Raw genomic sequence first — 26,117 nt, 5'->3', positions numbered from 1 at the left:
GGGTATTTATTAGTGTAGTAGGTATGGCTAACTCTATGGATTAGAGCGGACTGGGAGTATAACTAACCATATCTTCACAGCCCACGGATTTTATTTCAATTTTCATGTCAATGCGAGGGACCTAGTCCAAAACCACCTGTACACTGTTCTCTCTAAAAAAACACAGCCGTATGTGGAAGTGGAACCCTGGAATTGGCAACAACATTATCCCGAAGCGTCCCATCCACGCGACGCGGCACAACCTCCCGCGCCCAACACACTCACCATTCCGGACTGGGGACATGTCACGGGGAATGTAACCGAATCCCAATCCCACCATTCCACGGTACAAAAGAGAGAAAAAAACACCCGCCGCAACGCAAACACACACACACACAACAACAACAACAACCAAAAATCCAAGAAAAACCCCACCGTCTCGAGAGGCCGCTCAGCCATGGAGCTCGCGGAGGCCGTCCGGGACGAGACAGCCATGGCCATGCGCCTGCTCGGCCACCTCGCGCGCGCCCCACGCGGCGGCGGCGGCGACAAAAACCTGGCCGTCTCCCCGCTCTCGCTCCACGCGGCGCTGGCGCTCCTCGGCGCGGGGGCCCGCGGCGAAACGCTCGACCAGATCATCGCCTTCCTCGGCCCCGCGGGTGGCCCCGCCCACGCGGCGCTCGCGTCCCACGTCGCGCTGTGCTCCCTCGCCGACGACAGCGGCCCCGGCGATGACCGCGGCGGGCCCAAGGTGCGGTTCGCCAACGGCGTCTGGGTCGACGCCGCGCTCCGCCTCAAGGCCGCGTACGCGCGCGTCGTCGCCGACAAGTACCGCGCGGAGGCGCGCCCGGTGTCCTTCCGAGACAAGGTGAGCCCCCGCGCCTGACTAACAAACCTCTCCTCCATCTCCATGTGATTCATCCATCCATCGAAATATTTTGGTTCTTGCCGCAAAAATTACGATATAATCTCTCTTGGTCGATGGATGCACGTACAGCTAGAGGAAGCGAGGCGAGAGATCAACGAGTGGTTCGAGAGCGCGACGGCCGGCCGGATCAAGGACTTCCTGCCCAAAGACGCCGTGGACCGCGCGACGCCGGCCGTCCTCGGCAACGCGCTCTACTTCAAGGGCGACTGGGAAAGCAAGTTCGACGCCCGGTCCACGAGCGACGACGTCTTCTACCTCCCCGACGGCGGCCATGTCTCCGCGCCGTTCATGTCGAGCGGCAAGTGGCAGTACATCGCCTGCCGCGCCGGCTACAAGGTCCTCAGGCTCCCGTACGCGCGCGGCGGCCGCGGCCGCGGCCGCGACACCGGCCGCCTCTTCTCGATGTACATCTACCTCCCCGACGAGCGCCACGGCCTGCCTGACATGCTGCGCAAGCTGTGCTCCGACCCGGCGGCGCTGATCGAGAGCTCCGCCGCCCTGACGGAGAAGGTCCCCGTGGGCGCCTTCATGGTGCCGAGGTTCACCCTGTCGTACAAGACGAACGCGGCGGAGACGCTGCGACAGCTCGGGCTGCGCCTGCCGTTCGAGTACCCCGGCGCCGACCTGTCGGAGATGGTGGAGTCATCGCCGGAGGCGGAGAAGATCGTCGTGTCGGCCGTCTACCACGAGTCCTTCGTCGAGGTGAACGAGGAAGGCACCGAGGCGGCGGCGGCGACCGCCGTCGTCATGACCCTTGGCTGCGCGGCGCCATCGGCGCCGGTTCACGTCGTGGACTTCGTCGCCGACCACCCCTTCATGTTCCTGATCAAGGAGGACCTCACCGGCGTGGTGGTCTTCGCCGGGCAAGTCACCAATCCTTCGTCCTCGACCTAGATTCCGATGTGGTGAAGTAAGCAGCGAAGAGAACACGGAGCGGTTCGTCAGATCATGTCCCTGTAGTGATCTTTGCGTGTAAAAATTCCGGATCACCGGTCAATTCTGTGATATTGTAGCAACTATATATCAGTTATGCAGCAAAAGGAATAAGTACAGTATTGGTGTCTCGTCAAAAGAAAACATGAAAATTTGTTAACTGTGCACGAAACTGGAAGCATATTATTCATAAGCAGCTGTAGGAACTTAGTATCATTCATGCAAAATTGTTTACTGTGCACGAAACTGGAAGCAACGAGGTTACGGAATGTGTCTACGCGACAATCATGTTAGGTCGCTTCAGCAGTCGTCTCCTTTGGCAAAATCAGTGCAATTAGGCATTCGGTCGGATGGGGCGGAAGTTCTAGCATCCCACAGGCCTCAGGCGTGGGAGGAAGGATAAATAGTAGCCTTGACCACAATGGCTTGACAGATGGAATCTTGATCACACCGGCGCATTCTCTCTGTTTCAGATAGGATATAAAATCCCGGAACTGCAAGATAAACACACATAAGTAGTGAAGGGTTAATGTGGTTTCATATAAAAATAGATATTCAGGTAGTGGGGTTGGCAGTGTATATAATAAAATCATACCCCTTTCTGATCACCATTCGAACAGGGTAATAGCCGACAGACCTCTCTCTGCAAAGTGAAATAACAAACAGTAAACATTATTCCCCTGCGAGATGCGATAGATAAAAGTAGCTCGAGATTTTCTCTCTGCACCACACTGAAATACATCAGCCCCATCATTAATATATGAGTAAATTTCACACTGCACCATATGTTTTGACCAAAGTTTCACAATGGGCAAGGGCCAACCCAACCTTTTCACTTAGCACCACATATCTTTGCACTAGTTGGCACTTTGGACTAGGGTTGAGCAAATCAATGGAAGTTGTCAGAGAAAAGCTAGTTCAAATCATCATTTTTAGTTCCATAGTATTAAGATAAATATCTTTAGAAAGAAATAGAAAATCACAAAACAACTTTGTTCAGCAAATCACACTAAAATAATGATGCAAACATGTTTAAAAGTGGCACAAAATGATATATACATAGGGGCAAATGAATAAAAATAAAATACTAGAAAAGAGTTAATTACCACTCACACTAAAAATAAGGAAGAAAACATAAAATGTTTTGCCTTTTATAATTATCCATGTGTAAATCATATGAAGTTTTCTCACATTCCCTTGCTTTGCTCACCCCTAGTCCAAACTGAAAACTTATGTAAGATGTATGGTGTTAAGTGAAAACAATGATTTAACCTTAGTCCATTATGAAATCTTGGTCAAAATATGTCGCCCAATGTGAAATTTACTCTTAATATATTAAAAACCTTTCTGTTTAATCTAGATAAATCGTTATATGGACGCATTTGCCCCACAATGAGCAAGTACTTAAATTGTACTCCAAAGAAAATTCATTGACATATCAACTTCCACATCTGAAACATAGCCATGCTAACCTACAAGTGGCTTATCATCATTGACCGCACAATCGGCTATAAATTAGCTGCTCACGGCTTATGGCTTAATAGGGGGTAACTTCTAGTAGCACCATCCCATTCCTAACGATCTGCTGCTTTTCATGCATACATAGTGAACTGAACTAAATAGCAAAAGATGCTATTTGCCAGATTTCAAGTTCAGAGATATGACCATGCACCATTAGCTGAATTAAATATCAAGAATTTCAATTTAAAAACAACATAGAAGTATTAGCACTGCATTTATTAAAAAAAATCTCAAAATAGTTATTCCCTTACATCCAGGTATAAAATATTCACTTATTACTTAATTTTAGCTCAATCATCTCAAATAAAACCAAGATGATAAAATGGAGATCCCTTATGCAATGAACTTGTGCCAAATTAACAAGCATCAATGCTGAGGATCCTGGCACCTAAATTCATATATATCAAGGACAAAATGTAGAAATGTTCTCATGGTGCAGTTTAGATGAAACATGGTATAAACACACAACTATAAAGCATGATTGGTGAAAATACAAGAACAGTCTTCAGAAAAGTTATGCCAACAGAAAAAAAGAGACTGAATTATGGTGAGACTACTTAAACTGTAAAATTACACTAGGCTAGAAGTATTTCTGAAATAGTACATGGCCTTCTAGAGTCTTACTTTGCTAGGTGGAGTATTGGAGAAAGTTGTCTTCACATGTTGGTAATCCGTTCGCTTTGTCACATCTAATCTTGAAGGCCACCTAAATGTGCAAACAAGAATGTTTTAGGAGAATATGTAATGTTGTAATAATAGAATGTGTAGGCTGGATTGATGTATCTCTTACCCTGTCGGTTCAGAAACTGCATGTTCATATCTACAAGCATCCAACTCTATTCTACTTGCATAGATTGAACAGTAATGTAAACCACTTTTTGAAAGAGAGCCCTGCCATCGAGGATGAGAACGTTGCTTTTGTGAGTCAGAAGGGTCAGTAGCAGGTTGAAGCGGAGGAGGGGAATTTGGGGGTGGTGGCACAGAAGGTGGCTGAGTAATAGGTAGTGGTGGTGGAGATGGTGGTGGGGGTGGTATATCTTGACGAGTAAATGGTGGGGGGGCTACATTTGGTGGAGGTGGAGGTGGAGGTGGCCTTTTCTCAGACTGCTGTGCTGAACCTCCAGGAAACTGTGTAAGAGGGGTAACAGAAGATGGTATAAAAGGAAGAGGAGCAGGTGGATTCATACGGAAGCTACTTCCAGGCATCATTCGAGGAGAAGCGTGACTGAAGGATGGATTTGGGGTAGTATTTTCCCACGGACTTCCTGGACCAGGATATACAGGACGGACAAAAGAAGTTTGAATAGGTGGCGGTGGTATTACAGGACCACGGTGTGCAGAAACAGGTGGGCATGGAAGGATGCCTTGTGGAGCTCTGGGAGCCGATGGACCTGCATGTCAACCATACTGTTACATGGAGCCAACTCATGCACAAACTCGCAAAATTTGTTAAATTAAAGAATACTAGACTTACCATAAATTGGTCGCTCTGTTGGTACTGTGAAGCCTGCATTATACCCTGAAACCCTTGGATTCCTGCAGATTTGATTGTTTCATAGATGTGTAAAATTAAACAATCAATTGCATACAGCAGCAATGTGATACTCCCAAGGTGCAAGCAACAAATGACTTTCAAGCACTCAAAACCTTAATTTAGGTATACAAATTACTAAAATATAAGCAGATCGTAAAGAGCAGCATAACAAACAACACTAGTTGACATAATGTTCTACCATGAGCTCAATGGAAAGGGAAGACATACAAATCAGTATTCTGGAAAATATTTAAGCTTGACATACCCACATGGAAAAAAAAAACCCATGTTACAGAGACCATATATTTTTTACATTCTGCAGGTTGCAGCCTTAACCAAATAATTTCACGATCATCAGGTGGCACTGATATATGAAAGCCTAAGATGACGAAATTTTTGTCCACAGGCCTGCTTGACGTCAATATTAGTGCATGTAAAACCTATAAAAAGACTTTCATGCAGTTGGAGAAATGCAATCAAAGGCAAAGCTAATGGAAATACCGGCTATATGTATGAAGCTTTATATTTGAAAAAGCAGCCACTAGCATGATACAATGCACATAAGGCACCAGCAAACAACTAGGGACTAAGCAGTGAAGGAACAACCATGTAATGGTAGGTCAGTAGCACTTTGGAAGTTTGACATTATATCAGTATTTGACATACGAGCGCCAAAGTATATACAGATACATGCATAGTTGCACATACAGGATAGGAGGCTGCAGCACCAAAAATAAAGGATGGGTACTAAATGGCCCAATACCCAAAATATCCAACAGAGGATCTAAATCAGCAAAAAATAGGTATGTCAAATCAGCGATAGCATCCTACATTCTAACAGTGCATTTTCACAAGATTCAAGATAGCTGGAAAAAAAATAACATGCTAATAAAACAGGTGCACAAATAGATCGATGGCATATGCAAACCAATACCACCCACTGCATATGATCGTACAAATCATGGGATGACTCCAAATTGCATTGACCAGGTCTAGAAAAGTTGCATTAACAACAGACCGACTTAGCACACTTTGGGAGCTATGATAAAAAAAATATACAAGTTTTAGAACTGTTGCAACCATCAACCATGGTTATATCTGTACAGGATTAAGAAGATAAGAAAAGGTTGAGCTAACCTGATCTCATGGTGACTGCTGTCAGAAACACTCGGGGCTAGCATTGGAACAGAAGGCGACAAAGTTTTATCATGCACAGATCTCGATTCAACACTAATTGACTTCAGCCCAAATCTTGCACCATGCAGGTGAGATTTTGCAGTGGCAGCAGCATTAGGTGATCTATAATCTATCAAGCAGTTCCCATCAAGCTTATTGAACTGCCACCTTATGACCTCACCAAATCGTGAAAATGCATTGATAAACTCCATGTCAGGGACTGAATTGTCTATGTTCCGCACAAAAAGTTCATGACCAGAAGTATTCTTGTCCTGGGAACAGACATCTGGATGAAGCTGGCGCCTAATATGGGCTTTCGCAGCAGCTGCATCAGTTGCTGTCTCAAATTCAAGAAGCAAAGCATTTTCACTGGAAATATCTGTAAAGCTACATGGCCTCTTCAACCCTGCGGCCTTTAATTCATCAAACACCTCATCTTTATCTTTTTTGTTCTTAACTTTAGCAACATAAATATGACGACTTTCACCAACAGCTATACCACTAGCAAATCCCTTGCTGCCTATAAGTCTATCTAAATACCTTATTTGGAGACCACCACCCCAAACAGAGGAACCCTGCATACATCCATATGCATGAACAGCATGCATTATGTTCCCGTACTCAACCAAGGCAAAATTCTTTGGGGGATAAAATAAGAAGTTTGCTAAGGGGCCAAACTCCTCAAATTTCGATCTAACTAGTGACTCTGCAGCACTATTTCCCAGTGAACCAATCCAAAGTTCCTTTGAAACTGAAATCACATCCCTCGAGAAATGAGCACCATAAAGATCAGATGGTTCTGAATATGAATGCTTCGCCTTTCCAAAATTCTGCCCCGGAGAAGTGAGAGTTGCAGCTCCCCCAGCAGAATCATGTGTTGATTTTGGTGTGTGCATATCAAGTCTTGCAGCTTGATGCCCTGCATCAGAAATTACATTTCCTTGCTTGCAGACATCGAGTTTGACATCTGCTAACTTCTCAGTTTTCACCTCATCAGTATGCACCATCTGTGCATTCTTATTCTGCACAGTTTTCCCTCCATATCTATCAGCGATATCAGTTTTCAAAAGCATTCTCTGTTCATATGAACATGCCAATTTATTGGGTTGCAAATACCCCCCTGAATTTTCATCAATCTTGTCCAGCACTGATGATTCACTGCCCATGTGACTTTTATTGTCTTCAAGTTGTGTTAAAGAGCCCAAAACATTTAAACACGATGATACCTCTGAAACCACATCAGTTCTACAGGAATCACACAGCTTTTTGTACCTCAATAATATCCAGCCTTTCAAAGATGGATGCCTAGAGATGGCCTGCAAGTGAAACCTAGTAATAACATTAGATAAATAAACATAAAGAACACTAATGAGTGAAACTACATAACAGTCTTTTACCACATATAATTAAGTGAAAAATTGCAAAAAAAAAGACCCCTTAAGGATAACACATTTATAAAATAATTGTTTATTGCCTGGCAATCTGTATATCATATATTAATATACGCTCATAATACTCATCCTGGGCGCATAAAATTTCCTTGCCCCCATAATTTGTTGAATTAATGACAAAACAAACCATTTGATCAATATTTATGTCACAGAGTCAAAGAGTAATGAATAATGGCTAGCAAAAATGCAAATGCATTTCACTCAAATGAATCCATTGCCAACTTTCACTGAAATGAATTTCCACACAGAAGAATGAGCTAACCAAAAGGCCTCGTGCAACACCCAACAGTAATGAAGGGTCAGAAAGGCAGCACAGTTAGGAAAGTGATTAACAAGTTGCACATAAAATAGGCACTTTGAAACACACTGATAATATATATATCTTTGTTATAGCAAATCTAGCTTATAACTTTGAAACCTTCTGGCTTACTTTTAGCCTAAGTGTGTGCAGATCCTTATCATGGATAAGGAAATGAACATCGGTACTCATTTGACTGTCCATAACCCAACCATCCTATTGGTGAAATGCGAAATAAATGGGCAACTAATATAACCACTATCAAATTGGTGCTTAGTAATTGACTTTATATGCTAGAACCCATCATCATTTCTAATGGGAAAAATTCAAAAGTACTTGACCGAAAGGTTAAAATGCTTCATCAATCAATAGTGGTCCATACCATTGTCATGTAACACTCATTTGGCTGCAACATAGAACTTCCTGAAACACCAACACTATGAGAAGATAGATTGGAATCAACAGATTCTTTGGTGCTAGGATGATCTACGTCCATTCCTGTACACTGGGAGATTCCATCCCCCTGAACATCGAGAGCATCAGTTATGATACCACTGTTCAGATGGCAGGTTAGCTGCTTTAGAAAGTACAATCCTTCTCCGTTTACATCTTCTGCAGAAGCAATCAGCGCAAAACAGGCATCTAGTATGTTCTCTGGAAATAAAAGAAATATGCATAGCAATGAAAGTGCTCTCAGTTCAACTAAACAGTCGTCTGCCTGTTGGTTGTCACCCCCTGAATCCTGCTTTAGAATGTCTAACAGCTCCACAGGGTCCTGAAGATTTAGAAGTTTTCTTGAGCCTATGTGATAGATATCCTTCCCATCAAATGTTGAAATGAAGAATGTGAGGACAGTAATATAAACTGCAGAGCAGATTCCTGTTAAAACAGATGATTTGGGTGCTTCACAGGATGCTGTGGAGCATATGTCAGTTAAGCCAAGAATACAAGCCCTAGCAGTCTGGTATGCCACACCATCCACATCTTCCCCTCTTGTTACAATGGCCAGGTTCCATTTATACATGTTGATGGAAACTTTGGTAGCTGCCTCAAGTGCAGTAGGGCAGTATGAGGCATATTGAGGAATCAAGTCAGCTAAAATACGTTGAACGCTTGTACAACCTGCATCGAAGGTAAGGGAAAATGATGAGGATGGTTTTTAAGCATGGTAAAACAGTAATTGCTTTCAATATATGAAGTTTTATCCATGTAATCAAGTACCTACATGCCCCAGTGATTACATTAATTAATGTCTCTATTAAACACACGGAACTTCACAACATCAGAGTCTTTCAGTCCGATGCTACAAATAAAAGCTAAGTGATAAATGAAAAACAATTCAAGTTTTATATGATCATCGTCTTAAGATAACTTGGCAAATTAGGTTGCTACAATAACTCTCCTAGAGATATTCAACCTCCAAAAGTTCCATTCTCTGTTAATCAAATTGGTAAAAATATAACTGAAAGAGTACAGAAACATGAATGCTGCCAAAAGAAAATTCGAGCATAGCTAGATAAGCTCAAACATGTGAGATTAAGTTTCCAAATATAAAGAGCATTTAACCCTAAGCAGTTTTTTTCTATGTTGTTGGTTAACATGTGATGATCAAAATGTCGATACCCCACGAACTTACTTCAGTTTTACATCAGTGATGCAGTATTATTTGATCAACTTTTGCTTCTGTTTTTTTATTAACTTGGAAACCTGGATTTAATATATTTGTTATCCTTTTGTGATGCATGCTTATGATTCACACAAGCATACAATCAATAAATACAGTTGGACACTGATTTTGATAGGAGTTCATCACTAGTAAGGCCAACAAAAGCTCTAAGGATCGATAAACAAACAGGTGCTCCTTTAAATCAGTCGTGGTGATGAACCAGTTGTGGATACACCAACAATAATTTCCATACTGTTGGTCACAAGCATGTGACTAAGAATTATTCTCAGGAACTACTTCCGAACAGGTAAATAAGTAGTGCCTACGCCCTACAGTACATCTCCCAAGCACATACCTCTCTATTGTGAGCCTGGATCAAATACGTACACAGCTTGTTGACCTAAGACCTAACCAAGTAGATTAAAGTTTCAAACTACACACGGGGCAGGAGTACAGAACAGGTTAATCATGTGAAATTTGTTGCTGGATATTTTATTCCCATGGCAGCTCATATGGATTATGGATCCATAAATCTATTTCACTATAATATGCTGGCAGTAAAGCATCCTTTTAGTCACCATTAACCACTGTATACTTCCTCTAATGATATAATCCAACACCCATGCAAGCCTTCTGCTTTCCCTCACCTGATTAACACAAACACACAACGGAGCAAGAAAAATAGGAACGAGGTGCTCAAGTAATAAGTAATAACCATCAATCGAGATTAGAGACGGATCAGAACTAAATTCTACTAGCTTCGAGCGTAGAGTGGTATCGAGAAAACGCCACATCGACTCGCTATACGAATTTCGGCACTTTCCAATTGCGCTATCTTGATGAAGCGTGAGTGGGAGGGGAGAGTCCATGCACCTCGAGAGCTGGCGATGAGCGAGAGGTACACCTGCTCGAGCTCGGGCAGGAGGCGCGCGTCCTTGCGCTCCACGCAGAGGCGGATGCGGCGGTAGCACTCGAAGAGGCCCCGCAGCTCCTCCCTGTTGCGGCGCTTGCGTACGGCCTCCTCCGGCCGCGGGGAGGCGGCGGCGGCTAGGGTTTGTGGGGGAGGCGGCGGCGGCGGCGGCACGCCCGGAGGGGGCGGGACCGGGGACCGTGGCGAGGCCGGCGCGGGAGCGGAGGAGGAGGAGGGGCTCGGGGCCGGGGACGGGACATGGACCTCGACGAGCCTCCGCTTCTTCGGCGGCGGCTCCGCCGACGACGCCATGATCGGGGCGACGCGGGGGAGAGGAGTCTACAGTGTCAACTCCGTAGTCCGTTTGATGACACCCCGTCAGTTCAGGCGTGTGTGGCCTGTGGTTTGGTGTGTGGCATGTGTGCCTGTGTGGTGTAATGGCAAACGGACAGATACTAGGAATCTGTTACTCCTACTAGCAATGAAACACTCCACGCCATATCCATTTCATAATGTAATAAATCTAAAAAGTCTTACATTATAAAATAGAGAAAGTAGGACTACCTTAGAATCTAGAGGGATGCGACCAGATTCATAGTCTTAGAATATGTTACATACCTCTAAAATCCCTTATATTATGGGACGGGGTACATGATTATAATGGATTTATGGTGAACTGGTAAGATAAAATTTGCGCTTACGTTAGTTTGGGTAAAAAAAATACTTAGGAAAAAGTACGAATTACCCCCTGAACTATCGCGGTCAACCGAATTACCGCCCTAAACCCAAAAACCAGATATTACTCACCCTAAACTTAAAATACCGGACAAATTATCCCCCACAGCCCAATCCGGAGCGGTTTTGTCCTACGTGGCGTACGCGTGGCAATCCAGTCAGCAAATTATTTATTACAAAAAATGTGGGTCCCACTTATCATACTCCTCTTCCTCCCTCTCCTCTCTCTTCTCTCTTACCGAGCAGCGCACAGGGGCGGGGAGGTGGGCGGCGGCGTGGTGATGGGCAATGGGCTGGAGGAGGCGCGGTGCTGGCACCTGCGGGCGGTGGTGTTGGCGGTGGAGGGTGCCACCGGGCGGCGGCTACACGCCGCAGAGGCCGAGCTGGGGCTCGCCGCCGATGAGGGGATCGACGAGGCGGAACTACGGCTTGTAGAAGATCGGGTCATAGACAATGACCCAACCGTGGCCGGAGCCAAGGCAGTTGCTCCTTTCAGGGAGGAGCATGGCCAACCTCTCGTGGAGCGCGGTGGAGATCCTCGGGGACAGCAACCATGCGTTGTGGCGATTCCGCCAGCCGCCCGCGGCTGCCTGGCGCTGGATCTAAAATCGATGAAAAAAACAACAAACAATATTTCTTACATGATAGAAAAGGGAGATCTTAGATCTAAATCAATAAAAAAAGCAACAACCAGTAATTCTTACATGATGGAAAATGGATATCTTAGATCTAAACCGATGAAAAAACTACAACCAGTGATACTTACATGATGGAAAAGGGAGATCTTAGATCTAAATCAATGAATAAACAACAACCAGTAATTCTTACATGATGAGAAAAGGAGATCTTAGATCTAAATCAATGAAAAAACAACAACTAATAATTCTTACACGAGCAAAATAGGATGATCCTCCCTCTTCGAGAGGCAGGGCAGATCGAGATCCTAGTTCTAAATAAATGAAGAAACAACGACTAATAATTCTTACACCAGCAAAGAGAGAGGTTGGCGAGGGGCTCGTTGCCGCCTTATCCCTCCATCTCCCCTCTTATTCTTCTTCCATCTTCCTCTACTCCATGGGATAGGGGGCTTAGGCCCCAAGTACTCGCGTTGGATCCGCCACTGTATAGAGGGGATGGGAAGAGAGAGATAATTAGGGAAGAAAGTATGAGTATAATGAGGGGAGATATAGCTAACCGGTGCTAGAGAAGGATAATCATATATATACCTCACCCTTTTATAGAGAAAGAATTAAACTCCATTCTAAAACTAGAATATAATTAGACAGAGCGACCATAGACACATATTATAATTATAATAAGAGCGGTTAGATATCCTTACAGATTAATATAGTACTATCATCGCTAGTATTAGCTTTGTGCTTACTCGCCCTCGGAAGTTTATATGAACAAAACATTTGGAAAATAATTAGAATAGTTGTTTGACATGACATAAGAAAAACACAAGGAACAATTATAATTTTCCCCCTCAAAATCCTTTTGCAATATTTCATACTACCTTATGGGATATTGTTATTGTGCTGTAATCCTTTCCACTCGTTCCCATTCCTATTTCAAAAGTGCATTAAAGCCAGAGGCTATGAGACATGTTAAATACTCCATACGCAAGTTTTTTTATAGGCTCTACACGCATTTTGAATATGGACAGTGTCGTTTTTTTCCCCTTAGAGGCTTAGATATCGAATTTCCTTTGCAAATGGAAGGTATCAGAATTTTTCACCAAAGCAGGGTTCTCGAAGCAACTTTGCTATCCTTAGCCCAACGGCCGACGCGAAGGATGTTTTGGGCCGACTTGCTAGTCAGCCCAGCCCAACGAGCACCATAGTACTACACAAGGGGATTATCTCGCGCGCGGGAAAAGGGAAAAAAATCCCCAAAATCTCCCGCGTTCAGCCGGCCGCAGCTTGCAGTCTCCCTCCGGACCCAAGCCCCGCTCGAGCGAGCGCGATGGCCTCGGCGAGGGACCTCGCCGTAGCGTCCATCTCCGCCGCCGTGGGCGCCGCAGCCGCCGCGGCCGCGCTGCGCTTCCTGTCATCCTACGGGGCCAGCTCTGCCAAGCAGCGGAGCCCGCCCACGCCGTGCGCCGAGCACCTCGCGGTCAACGGATGCGCCGCCGAGCGCCCGCCGGTGCAGTCCCCCTTCGATCCCGCCAAGAGGGAAGGGTTAGTCCTAGTCGCCCCACCGGCTCACCCTCTTTGATTAGGTGTAGCCGAGTTAAAGCTCGTTTTTGGCATCTTGTGAGGATTTGTTGCGTTCGTTTCTGCAGGTATATCTCCTGGGACGACTACTTCATGGCGATCGCGTTCCTTTCGGCCAAGCGGTCCAAGGATCCTAATCGGCAGGTAAAGTGCATCTTCGTTGCTTGCTAAACTGCCCGTGTAAGGATTCCAACGAACGATTGTCGACGTTTAACGTGTTTGAGCTCATGCAGTCATACTGTTTGTAGAAATGCCTCAATGATACTATACTGTGGAGAATCATTAAAATTGTCGGAGAGCAGTGGACTGTTGTGGTTGATGATTTTTTTCGGGATGATGCTACCCTTTATTATCCTACTTTAGAAGAATTCACCTACCTATTTGGACTTGACTTTCTTTCAATCTTTTTTAGACAATAAGGCATGACTTTCTTTCAACCTTTTGCCAACCATACATACCAGAGTGGCAAATTTTACCCCTGGGTAGGATCATTTGGCAATACAACTATACCAAAATGTCAAGTAGTAATGCTTCATTTCATCTCAAGTTTGTTCACGTATATCTTTCTTGCTCGTTTTGCAAATGTCATGTAATGGAAGAGGAAGGATAACATTTGTTTTGAATGTATTTGTTTGTTGTTGTCATAAAGCAAACTTTAACTCAATTAAGCAGCTCGTGCATGCTTGATTAGTTCATTATTTCACCTATTTCATTAATGATTTAATCAATTCATCAGTATGTTGTATGCAGGTTGGAGCATGCTTGGTTAGCCAAGAGGGGATAATCCTAGGTAAAGTTGAAACTCAAAGAATACCTTGTTCAGGGTTGAAATTTTATAGCCTTTTTGCATTTTAGTAGGTTAGCTGCTTATTTAAAAACAAAAACACACAAGGTTAATCCATGTAACCATTGGACACTGTACACATTTTTATGCTATATCTGAAACTGATTTTTCATAAACTAGAAGCATTATGGTCACAAATCAAATTTGATATGCTTTTCACTCTTAGGAAGTGCACTGAACTGCCTTATTATATCCTTTTCTTGTTTGTTGTTCTCTCCATTAGACCACATGATTGGCCAGTGCAGTACTGTTTTGTGTACTGAGATAGTGCTGTGCTAGTGTGTGCAACGGACTTCTTCTCGTGTTACCTGCCTACCCCAGTGTCGATATATTATTTTGTATAAATTCCATTTTGTTACTGCTTTATTGAGGGGCATTTGTTACTGGTTAGATACACTATTGATATCCCTATCCAGTTGTGGCATAATGGCATGACATTTCAGTCTTACATTTTTGGCTCTTCACAGCAAATCACAACCAGCATGGCAGTCCTCTTTTTAATTACATGTTTGCTTTTGGACTCGCTGCTACATTTCAGTTTTTTTTTTTGGTAACATTGATCCAGCTATATTGGTTTTTCAACACATGCTACTTTTTTTTTTGAAACATATAATAATGCACCCTTTTATTTGGTGGCTTCAGACTGCAGCATTGCTGTGAAATGTATGTTGTTTTGGCAGGCAATGCACCATTAATAATATGTATATCATGTTGTTCTGATAGTGTAACCCAATCTTAATGCAATCAGGAATAGGGTATAATGGATTTCCTAGAGGTTGTTCTGACAATAAGCTACCCTGGGCAAAGGTATATTTTTTCTGAAGCTCTTTTTTCGTATGTAACAAGGACTACTAAATTAATTATTGTACTGTTAGTGCAAAGTCAAAATTCATGTAAGGTGCTCATTTTGTAATTATTTAGCACATACAAGCTGCCACATGCAAAAGAGTCCCATAGCTTAACATCTATCACTTCTCTAGTATTTTCCTAATTGCTTGTCATTTCAGAAATCTGCCAAGGGAGATCCATTGGAGACAAAATACCCGTAAGTCATGAATTTATTTTCTACACTAGTTTGATTAGCACTATCCCTTTTCTTTGTGAACATGCAAAAGGATTGTGGGCCAAATATATTAAAGGAAACATGAGCAAATACAACAAAACGTCAATATTCTAGCAACAAGGAGGAAATGCCTTGGGCTGTGTACACCTTTCTAAGGTGTAGAGGCCGGGTTAATAATCCATTATCTAAAAAACAAGGAGGAAATGCCTATAGACTATTAACACGATAAGCACCACCTGGGAAGCATGAAAGAGCAACTGGTTGGAAACATCAGTGGAGAGACATTGACAGTATCTTTTATTGATACACTGTAGCTCTATAGGCTTTTTGGGATCAGTACGGGCAATTTACTTTAGCAGTGATGAGATAATTGTTTTGTAAATATGGATATCCTAGATATAACCATGAGCTCTAGTTCTAAATGTACATAATCACTTGGTGCCACCTATTTGGAATGCAGAAGCTTAAACTATGTGGTAGATCATTGACAAGGATCTTTCTTCAAAATAAACAGTTAATGCAAATGCCTTTTATTTCCTACTCCCTCCGTCCCATAATATAAGGGATTTTGAGTTTTTGCTTGTAATGTTTGACCACTCGTCTTATTCAATTTTTTTTTAAAATTATTATTTATTTTATTTGTGACTTACTTTATTATCTATAGTACTTTAAGCACAACTTTTTGTTTTTTATATTTGCAAAAAAAAATTGAATAAGACGAATGGTCAAACGTTGCAAGCAAAAACTCAAAATCCCTTATATTATGGGACGGAGGGAGTATTTGATTTCATAATCTAGAGAGGAGAAAACCTTAAACTGTTGGGTGGTGTATGTGCTGAGCTGATGATTTGCGTCCCAGCCCAAAAGTCTCGCATACACCAGCTGACTTCACAAACCATATAGAGTAAGAGTGATGATATGTTCAAAGAATGAAGAGCATAACTGAATGCAAAAAAGGAAGGGCGGCGTGGATGGGATCCTGTGTGTTGACTGTTAATAACTCGGGGAAAAAAGTTCCCAGAGACATGCACATGGCGATTTTTTTTTATTTTCAGCTATCTTGTGACCTGTGAGGCACAAAAAATCTAAAGGGATTAGTCTACAACTCTATATGTGACCCTTAAAAATTATCTAAAGGGATTAGTCTACAACTCTATATATGGCCCTTAAAAATTTACTTCTATGCTCCTGTGTCAGGCTCATATCTACTGATCCTTGTTGTTCTAGACTTTAAGATTTTTTACTATCCTTGAGGTTATGCAGTACGGCCGTTGATCTGGCAACACCCTACGGTCAAAAATCGTCGGTACCTCATGGTACCGCACCTTCCCATTGAAGCGGTACTGTGGATGGGAGGGCAGTTTTGTACTTTCGTCTTTATTCCGCGTCACGCACGCACGCGGCATCTCTTCCTCCTCCGTCTCTGCATCTCACAGGGCAGGAGCAGCGTTGAACTAACCGGCGGCGAGAGATGGCGGCGGGAGCAGGGGCATATAGGTCCCGAACCCTAGATCGGAAACCCGACAGCGGCCCAGATCGGCGATGGGTGGCGGGAGGACCGGGATAGCTGCAAGCTGCGTCGGGAGCTTGATGATGGTTGCGGCGACGATTCATCGGCGACGACGGCCGCGGCGATGGTTGCGGCGGTGATTTGTCGGAAGCTCGATGTGACGGTGGCCGCGGCGAACTTGATGCGACGCCGGCACGGGGATGCGGCAAAGAGAAGAGAGGGGAAGAGGGTAAGGCCGGCGATGGTTGCAACGGCCATTCATCGGGAGCTTGACGATGGTTACGGCGGCGATTCGTCGGAAGCTCGACGCGATGGCTGCCGCAGCGGACTCGATGCGACGCGGCGGCGGCCGCGGCGGACTCGATGCGATGCAACGGCGGCAGCAGCGGACTCGATGCGACGCGACGGTGGCCGCGGCGGACTCGATGCGACGTGACGGCGGCAGCGGCGGACTCGATGCGACGCGACGGCGGCAGCGGCGGACTCGCTGGCACGGAGATGTGGCAAAGCTTTGGAGAATACGAGAGATTCATTCATTCATGGCACGTCGCCGACGAGTATCTTGTCGCCCTCGTCGTCACGAGCGTGTACTCGCCGGACGCCGCTGCCGCTGTCGAGGAGCCCGGCAATCGCCTCCTCGCCTCCTCCCGTGCAGCTCTTGCCGCCGGCGGCGGCGGACATGGTTGGGTCCCTTTGAGCCACCACGAGCAAGCAAGCAAAACGCCATCAAGAGGGTGAGGGATTAGCGCCACCCTAAATTTGTTTAGCCCGATCATACCCCTCCTAAATCAACGGTTAGATTAAATTGGTACCTCATGGTACCTCGTACCTCATAGTACCTCGTATCTCATGGTACCTCGTAGTACCTCCTCAAGGATGGGAAAGATGCTCTTAGACTTTAGTTAGCTTGTACCCAATCCAGTTGCGTAAAATTTGTGTGAGAAGCCCTGGTGTTAATTCCTCTAAGCTTTACACTGTGCTACACTACATATGCATTCCTTGAATACAAAAATAGTCTCCTATAGCAAGGCTTAGATGTTGAATTCTAAGTCCCTAATTGTGACCGTCATCTTTCACCCTGACAGCTATGTTGTTCATGCTGAGGTTAATGCTATTTTAAATACAAACCATGCTTCAGCGGCTGGACAGGTTTGGACTTCTAATCTCCTACAAACTTAAAGCATCTCATTAATTTGCCTTTATAAGCTAAGAATAATCTTGTGTTATCTTCTCTTTGCAGAAATTATATGTTACCATGTTCCCCTGCAATGAGTGTGCTAAGATTATTATCCAGGTTTGTTTCTGGATAGAATCAGTATCTTAAAGTTAAAATGTATTTTTGTCATCACCTATTTAAATTACTCTCACTTTGAGGAAATGCATTATAACACCATATATCTCAATCATACACTTCATAAAACCTAACGGCACATTTTAGCTTAAAAGTTTCATATTTACTGCATGCTTTGCCGGTTAAACTTTAGTTAATGTATACAAACACATTGCATTTTATTAATAATTTACTAGTAAACCGCGCCTTTTCACTTGAAGAAATTGGTTCAACACTAACTATAATACTTATCTTTCTTGCAGTCAGGTGTATCTGAAGTCATATATTTTGTAGAGAAAAGGATTGACAACTCTGATTATGTTTACGTAGCCTCGCACAAGTTGTTATCAATGGCTGGTGTAAAGGTTTGTAGGATTGACCTATATGAATATGGTTATACTGTGTTGGAATGAGTTACATACGTTCTTATGCTTCATGGCAGGTTAGGAAACACCAACCACAGATGTCACAAATACCAATCAAGTTTCAGGAGCCTCGAAACGGTGAGCCTTCAATGAACGCAGCAAGTATATTTAGCTGATCTTATCTTTGTTTGTTGTCTCCTTATCTACATATACCTTTACTGTGCGGTTATGTGTAAGATTTCTGTTGATCATGGCATCAAAGAACAAATGCTTGTCAGTCATTCAACGTCATCGATTGCCATATCCTCCGGGGTGCTGTTGACCGTCTTGTTGTAAACTTGTAATCCGTGAGACTACTAGATCATCAAAACAAATTATGGCTGTGTTTAGTTCAGCGCAAAATTTAGATTTTGGTTGAAATTGAAGATGATGTGACTGAAAAGTTGTGTATATGACAGGTTGATGTGATAGAAAAGGACTGAAGTTTGGATTCAAACTTTAGATCTAAACACAGCGTATATATATACTTCTTCCAACAACATTACAATTTGTTTGACCTATTGATTTAAGTTCAAACAAATTATGTGTTGCTTAAAATCGTGTCTGGATTCTGGAACAATTTATGTACTCTCTCAGTTCCTTTATATTTGTTGCTAAGCACAATCTATATTTAAACATTGACCATTCGTCTATTTTATAAAAATAATCTAAATATTTAAATAGATGTCAAATTATCAAAGTGTATTACATACTTAAACATAAGTTTTAAAGTTTTATTTATCATCATAATCTAATCATCTAAAAATTATTTTCCGTGATCAAAGTTGCAACGGTGCCTTACAACGGTGACAAATATACTCCATTTACGGGCAACTCTTGCTTGCGCAACGGGCCTTCTGGGCCGTTAACGGACAAATCGGCCGCGGAGGACGAACCCATCAACCCAGGACATCCAGGGTTGTTCAAGGCGGCCGCGCTTCCACGCCCCACGCACCGCCAGCCGTGATGACCGGCGGCCTCCCGCCGCCTCTCCGCCCGTCCACCGCGCCGCCGCCGCCCTCCGTCACGCGCGCGCTGCACGCGATCAACACCTGCACCACCGCCGCCGCGCTCGCGCCCATCCGCGGCGCCATCCTCGGGGACCGCGCGCTCCTCCGCTCCACCGCCGTCGTCTCCGCCTTCTTCCTCGCCTGCGGCCGTCTCCGCCACCTCGACCCGGCGCTCTCCCTCTTCGCCTGCCACCCGCGCCCCCACGTGTTCGTCTTCAACTCGCTCCTCCGCTCCCTCGGCCGCGCCCCCGCCCGCTCCCCGCTCCCGCTCTTCCGCCACTTCCTCCGATGCCGCGGCGTCCGCCCCAACCGCTTCACCTTCCCTCTCCTGCTCACCTCCCTGTCCTCCCTCGCCGACCTGAGGGCCGTGCATTGCCAGGTGGTCAAGTCCGGGTTCGGGCCCGACCTCCACGTCCGCAACGCCCTCCTCGCGCGCTACGCGGACTGCGACCCTGACCTGGCGCACGCCGAGCAGATGTTCGACGAAATGCCCCGACCGGAGGTTGTCGCGTGGACCACTATGATCACCTCATACAGGAACCGAGGCCGCACCTTTCACGCTCTGGCGACCTTCCGGCGGATGCTTGCTGCTCATGTTGCACCCAACCGCGTTACCATGGTTGCTGCTCTTGGCGCTTGCGCGGCCCATTGTGCGGTCGACACTGGCATCTGGATTCACGAGTACGTGCAGAAGCAGGGATGGGAGATGGATGTTGTACTGGGCACAGCGCTGGTAGACATGTATGGGAAGTGTGGAAAAGTCTCAGATGGAATGCATGTGTTCTCAAAGATGGCCAAGAGGAATGTCTATACTTGGAACTCTATCATTGGAGCACTTGCTCTTGCACAGGATGGCAAGACGGCATTGCAGTGGTTCTCTCGGATGCAGAATGATGGTGTCCAGCCAGATGAAGTCACACTTATTTGTGTTCTTTGTGCCTGTGCACATGCCGGGTTTGTTGACATTGGGAGGAAAATATTTAACCTGGCCATACAAGGTGAGTATGGGTTTCAACCTGGGATCAAGCACTTTGGGTGCATGGTTGACCTTCTTAGTCGCTCTGGACACCTCGATGATGCCTTTAGGGTTGTTGAGACAATGCCATCACAGCCAAATGCAGTGATATGGGGCTTGCTATTAAGAGGCTGCAGGGCCCGTGGCGACTCATGGTTGAGTGAGCATGTGACAATGAGGCTGGTGGAGTTGGAACCTGAGAATGCATCGCATTATGTTCTGTTATCAAATTTGTATGCTGAGACAGGGAGGTGGCAGGAAGCTCAGGGGATCTTGCATTGGATGAAGAAGAAGGGACTGAGGAAAGATGCAGGCTGGAGCCTTCGAATGTTAGAGGACAAGTCAAAGAAGTATACTACTGATGGATGTTTGTTGGAGTATGTTGAGTGAGGAACAACATTGGAAGGTAATTCAATATATACCATGTAGAGAATCATGCCTTTGCTTTCCTTCTGAGTTTGGATGTGATCATGTAAGTTGATTCGGGAGCAGGAATTGTAGAAAGGTGCTTCTTTACTAAGATAACGGTTTTATTGGTCACAGATAGATTGATGAGTGCTTTTGGCACATGCACTTCATGAGATGTGGGGTCTATACTTGGGAAGCAAAATTGATAATGCTCTATTAATTCAATGCCATCATTAACAAAGAGTGGTTAATTTTGGTGGAAATCAGACAATTCCGCAACTCCCATTTCATACAATCTATTTCCATTTTTTGTTGGAGGTAATTGACTAATTGTACAGGTTATGGTCCTTAGGCAAAATGTTAATGGAAATTTTGACTAAGCGATATTCTTCAACAATGACTTTTCTTGCCTTCTGTAGTACTACTTCAGGAATGACTTTCTTACCCTTGTGTATAGTTTCTATTTGTACTAGTGTTTCCATTATACTCCCTCCGTTTCATATTATAAGTCGTTTTGACTTTTTTCTAGTCAAAAGTCGCTTTGACTTTTTTCTAGTCAAACTTCTTCTGGTTTGATCAAGTTTATAGAAAAAAAATTAGCAACATCTACGACACTGAATTAGTTTCATTAAATGTAATGTTGAATATATTTTGATAATATGTTTGTTTTGTGTTGAATTTGGTCAAACTTTAAAAGTTTGACCTGGAAAAAAGTAAAAACGACATATAATATGAAACGGAGGGAGTAATATTTTAGCTTGTAACAGGAAGGTTTTGCAAGGTTGTTTAATACTGTTAAATGAAAATAGAACCAATAGAACTCAATGCCCCTGTTAGTTAGACATTGCCTTGAAGAATAAATATCCAGCTGTCTAGTTGTAAATGTGATGCAAAAGAAGATAAAGTTAGACTGTTCCTGGTATTGGGGACATGGACAAGTTAGCCTGAATTGGAGCCTATTGGGGACATGGGCTCCTTCAGATTATATTTGAATATTTATCACAAAAACCTAACTATGTGCATGTTTGGTAGCATAAGTGATGCATGAAGTGCCTGTGGAAAACACCGATGAATATGACGGCCCAAGTTGGTTGGTACCACTTCTGATTTCTGAACTAGAAAATATCTCATCATCTAAGCTCTGAGTGGCCTATAGAGATATGAGGGACCAGCAGGACAATTCTTACTTGATTGTGACCACTATCTTAAGTACTTCCAAACATATAAAATAATTGCTAGGTTAAGATTTGCTTAGTTTCTTGGAAATATTTTAATAAGAGGATTTATCACTTATTTTTCAGTGCACTTTCGAGATGGAGTGTATATTTGAAACCATTCCTTCCTGGGATTCCTTTGTCTTTGCTCATTTTGTCGTTTTTTGCCTGACTCATTGCTATGGATATGCTATCATTATATAGAAGCATGAGCTTCCGGAAGGATGAACCTCTGATCCCTTCCCTCCCTGCAACAGAACATGGCTCTTCCAACACCAAGATTGGTAGTTCCTATAGATGTGAGCAAGAAGCCATGGGAGCAAAAAGTCCCTCTCCATAACCGCTGGCATCCAGATATCCCTCCTGTTGCAGATGTAACTGAAGGGGAATTGTTCCGTGTTGAGATGGTCGATTGGACTGGAGGAAGAGTCAGTGATGATAACTCCGCAGATGACATCAAATTCCTGGATCTCACAATTGTAAGTATATATATCGCTCCTGCAAGAGATGCCGTTTAATTTTTTTTATCACAGCGCTTATTACAAAACAAGATATCAGCGAAACTGACTATTGATTCCCACAGACTCATTATCTTAGTGGGCCCTTAAGAATAGTTGATGCTGAAGGGGTTCCAGCTGCACCTGGTGATCTTCTTGCTGTAGAGATCTGCAACCTTGGTCCACTTCCCGGTGACGAATGGGGATATACTGCCATATTTGAAAGGGAGAATGGTGGTGGATTCTTAACCGACCACTTCCCTAGTGCAAGAAAGGCGATTTGGTATTTTGAAGGAATTTATGCATACTCCCCTCAAATACCAGGTAGAATTTTTTTTTTGGTGTTGTTCTAAATGAAGCTTTTCAATTTAGGATACCTCAATAGTTCCATTGTGTGTATATCAGGTGTCCGATTTCCAGGATTAACTCATCCTGGTATAGTGGGGACTGCACCATCTGCTGAGCTTCTCAATATATGGAATGAGAGGGAAAAAATATTGGCTGAGACAAATCATGAGTCAATCAAAATCTGTGAAGTTCTACATCAGAGGCCTCTTGCCAACTTACCAACCCCTGAGAACTGTTTACTTGGAAAGGTATGACCTTCTGCCAGATTAGTGGTTTTACTTCAGTGCAAGGATTAAATGAAACATTGTTTGTTGCAGTACCTACAATTATTATTTTCATCTGGTCCAGACTGTCAGTGCAGCAATTTTACATATAGATATCAATCTAAGACATGGTTATTGGTTAAAGAGCCCTGTTTGTATTTTTTTTAAAGGAACAAACCATGTCTATAATGCTTGTTGCATGATTCAGATTCAAGAAGGGACTGCTGATTGGCAGAAAATCGCAAATGAAGCAGCAAGAACTATTCCTGGAAGGGAGAATGGAGGGAATTGTGACATCAAGAATCTAAGTAGAGGTTCCAAGGTTTATCTCCCGGTATTTGTTGATGGAGCAAATCTGAGTACTGGTGACATGCATTTTTCCCAGGGTGACGGCGAAGTCTCATTCTGTGGAGCAATAGAAATGAGTGGATTTCTTGAGCTCAAGTAATTACATTTTTTCTTGTCTATAATTCTGAGTACTTGTTAAGATGCACCCAAACAACTACTTAAAGGTGAACAAAATCCACTAACACTAATGTAACTAATCCTTGTATTGTTAGGTTTTTCACAATTCCTATAAATATACTAGACTTGAACACCTGCATAGATCATCCACATAGACATAGCTGCTTGCTTGAGACTTTTCATCTGAATGGGCACATCAAGAATGTTAATTTAAGGATCAAGGAGCACTGCTGTCACCACTCACCAAGTCAATTGTGATGGTCTGTAATATTCCATCTCCATGGCACTGCAGTAGTTTATGCTTCTTTTCTGTCATCAATGTAAGTTAAAATGCTCTAATGATTTCTAATTGAGACATTGTGTTGGTTTGCATCACTTTTGGTTGTGGAAATCAGAATCGCTCCACTAATGCATATAGCACCAGTTATTCCTAAATCATGCATCATAGTTATATCGTACTTGAGAAACTACATTTCCACTTGACTGTGCAAGAGATGCTGAGTGCTTGTGAATAATCTGATCATGAAGATTTGCTTCTCGTGTTCTTGTGAAAACCAACTGATTTCATTCTTACATTTTGTGTAGGTGTGAGATCATAAGAGGTGGGATGAAGGAATACTTGACTCCAATAGGTCCAACACCACTTCATGTGAATCCTATCTTTGATATAGGTCCAGTGGAACCACGTTTCTCAGACTGGTTAGTCTTTGAGGGCATCAGTGTAGACGAGTCTGGGAAGCAGCATTTTCTTGATGCATCAGTTGCCTACAAGCGTGCTGTCCTCAATGCCATTGAGTACCTTTCCAGATTTGGGTACTCCAAGGAGCAGGTAGACACAGGATTTTTGGTTATCCTGCTAATATTATGTGATCTGAACATTATCCTAAAATCAGATATTAACGGATTATATACAGGTATACCTTTTGCTATCATGCTGCCCATGTGAGGGTAGGATATCTGGAATAGTAGACTCCCCTAATGCAGTGGCAACTCTTGCCATCCCTACAGCAATATTTGACCAGGTTTGGTGCCAACAACCGAACACAATTTCCCTTACTCAGAATATCTGTTACCAATCTGTAATTATTTAGTTACAAAATATATCATACTCCCTCCAGTCAAAATTAATTGATGTTGGAACGTCAAATTTTTTTTACTAGAGGGAACCAGGGAGTAATAGAACTAGACTGACACAATTATAACTTGTTCCTTTGGTCTGATCTTAGATCTAACTATGTAAGATAGGCTAACAATTAATTGTGAATGAGTACTCTCCATGTATTACAAGTTCAGAACAAATCGATATCATTCCTGGTAGACACTTGAAACTCCTGTGTAACCATCAAGGCATTTAAGGCTGATGGCCTAGGAAGATTAGATTTATAATCTACCCATAATGCTCTCTATTCAATTATAGAGTAATCTTTCTGATTAAGGTTGGTTACACTTCGTGATGGGCTTGAATAATCAAATTACCCGTGACTCAGTGATAGAAGAGACTCAAAACAGCGTAAAATAGAACTCCCCTGATGATTTCTGACTTACTACTGAGGTCAAATCACAAGAACTAGGATACACAAGGCACACAGATAAAAAACATATCATTTGTAGTTATGCTTTGGTTAACCTTATTAACATATTGCAGTAAGAACTAGCAATAATCCAGCTGCTATTCATTCTGATCTAAAAATAATGGAGGTTTTTTTTTTTTGGGCAAGTCACTAGAGTCTACAATATTTCCTTCATAAAGATCTTTTTAAGTAGGATAATTTTATTTTAGAACTTCAGTATGTGACATTTGAATGGTTGGCTAGGATGTAAAACCAAAACGCCTGAGTGGGAAACAAGGACCAAAGTTGAGAAGGCTTCCAGATGTTTTGAGATGCTCGTCCGATGGACACCTTCCTGTTACACAGGACCCAAGCGGTACAAAGGCACCTTAACTACTGCAAAATGCGTGGTCATATTCACAATCCACTATATGATTAGTAATTATAAATCTAAATAATCATATTTATTATTCCAACATCTATCTAGTGTAATCCATAATGTGGGTCACATGTTGTATTTTCTGTATTGTACGTGCCGTATTTTCTGTATTGCTACCAAGCACCAACTCGTGTTATCTGAGTTGTGCAAGCAACTAAATTTCCTTATTGTCCCAAATATCACGGCTTGTTTGGCAACTTGAGGGAAGAGGATTGGGAGTTTACACGAGGGAATTGATGGTGAGATTAAGATGGAAATTTGATTTTTCATCCTAGTCTCTTGTTTGGTAGAGGTGGTAGAAATTGATAGGGAGTTTAGTTGGAGATTAGGTCATTAATGAAAACGGATGGCTGAGATTTGTTTAGGCGAAGTAAAGGACCCCCTACCCAGGTATTGAAAAGGAGGGAGTT

General features: G+C 43.4%; 4 protein-coding genes across 6 annotated transcripts; 3 read left to right on the top strand and 1 right to left on the bottom strand.

Moving 5' to 3' along the window:
* Positions 1-385: 385 nt before the first annotated feature.
* LOC4326898 (serpin-Z1-like) lies at positions 386-2,033 on the top strand. The gene is made up of 2 exons (NM_001408979.1): positions 386-847; positions 977-2,033. Exons 1-2 carry the CDS (start codon positions 437-439, stop codon positions 1,799-1,801), a joined length of 1,236 nt encoding a protein of 411 aa, NP_001395908.1. The 5' UTR covers positions 386-436; the 3' UTR covers positions 1,802-2,033.
* Positions 1,905-10,776, bottom strand: LOC4326897 (uncharacterized). Its single transcript, XM_015763364.3, has 8 exons — positions 10,360-10,776; positions 8,203-8,942; positions 6,033-7,387; positions 4,836-4,897; positions 4,152-4,752; positions 3,986-4,067; positions 2,436-2,483; positions 1,905-2,334 (listed from the first exon to the last, which is right to left on the bottom strand). The coding sequence occupies exons 1-8, from the start codon at positions 10,706-10,708 to the stop codon at positions 2,131-2,133; spliced, it is 3,441 nt and encodes a 1,146-aa protein (XP_015618850.1). The 5' UTR covers positions 10,709-10,776; the 3' UTR covers positions 1,905-2,130.
* A 2,248-nt stretch (positions 10,777-13,024) lies between these two features.
* On the top strand, positions 13,025-18,998 carry LOC4326895 (uncharacterized). Of its 2 annotated transcripts, XM_015770640.3 has the most exons (9): positions 13,025-13,311; positions 13,416-13,491; positions 14,098-14,137; positions 14,940-14,998; positions 15,199-15,236; positions 17,850-17,913; positions 18,005-18,058; positions 18,358-18,459; positions 18,537-18,998. In XM_015770640.3, exons 1-9 carry the CDS (start codon positions 13,097-13,099, stop codon positions 18,633-18,635), a joined length of 747 nt encoding a protein of 248 aa, XP_015626126.1. In that variant the 5' UTR covers positions 13,025-13,096; the 3' UTR covers positions 18,636-18,998. The 2 variants fall into 2 exon arrangements, with proteins under 2 accessions (XP_015626126.1, XP_066164974.1); XM_066308877.1 differs by lacking the exons at positions 13,025-13,311; positions 13,416-13,491; positions 14,098-14,137; positions 14,940-14,998; positions 15,199-15,236 and adding an exon at positions 16,777-17,498.
* Positions 18,999-19,752: 754 nt separating this feature from the next.
* Positions 19,753-25,884, top strand: LOC4326894 (uncharacterized). 2 transcript variants are annotated; one of them, NM_001408977.1, is made up of 8 exons: positions 19,753-20,929; positions 22,403-22,624; positions 22,729-22,966; positions 23,048-23,238; positions 23,462-23,697; positions 24,304-24,547; positions 24,633-24,740; positions 25,533-25,884. In NM_001408977.1, exons 1-8 carry the CDS (start codon positions 20,885-20,887, stop codon positions 25,659-25,661), a joined length of 1,413 nt encoding a protein of 470 aa, NP_001395906.1. In that variant the 5' UTR covers positions 19,753-20,884; the 3' UTR covers positions 25,662-25,884. The 2 variants fall into 2 exon arrangements, with proteins under 2 accessions (NP_001395906.1, NP_001395905.1); NM_001408976.1 differs by lacking the exon at positions 19,753-20,929 and having other exon boundaries at positions 22,377-22,624.
* The last annotated feature ends 233 nt before the right edge of the window (positions 25,885-26,117 follow it).

Source organism: Oryza sativa, chromosome 1 (assembly GCF_034140825.1).
Source record: "Oryza sativa Japonica Group chromosome 1, ASM3414082v1".
Classification (NCBI taxonomy): domain Eukaryota; kingdom Viridiplantae; phylum Streptophyta; class Magnoliopsida; order Poales; family Poaceae; genus Oryza; species Oryza sativa.
Note: the sequence above shows the minus strand (reverse complement) of the source record. Positions and strands in the feature narration are given on the sequence as shown.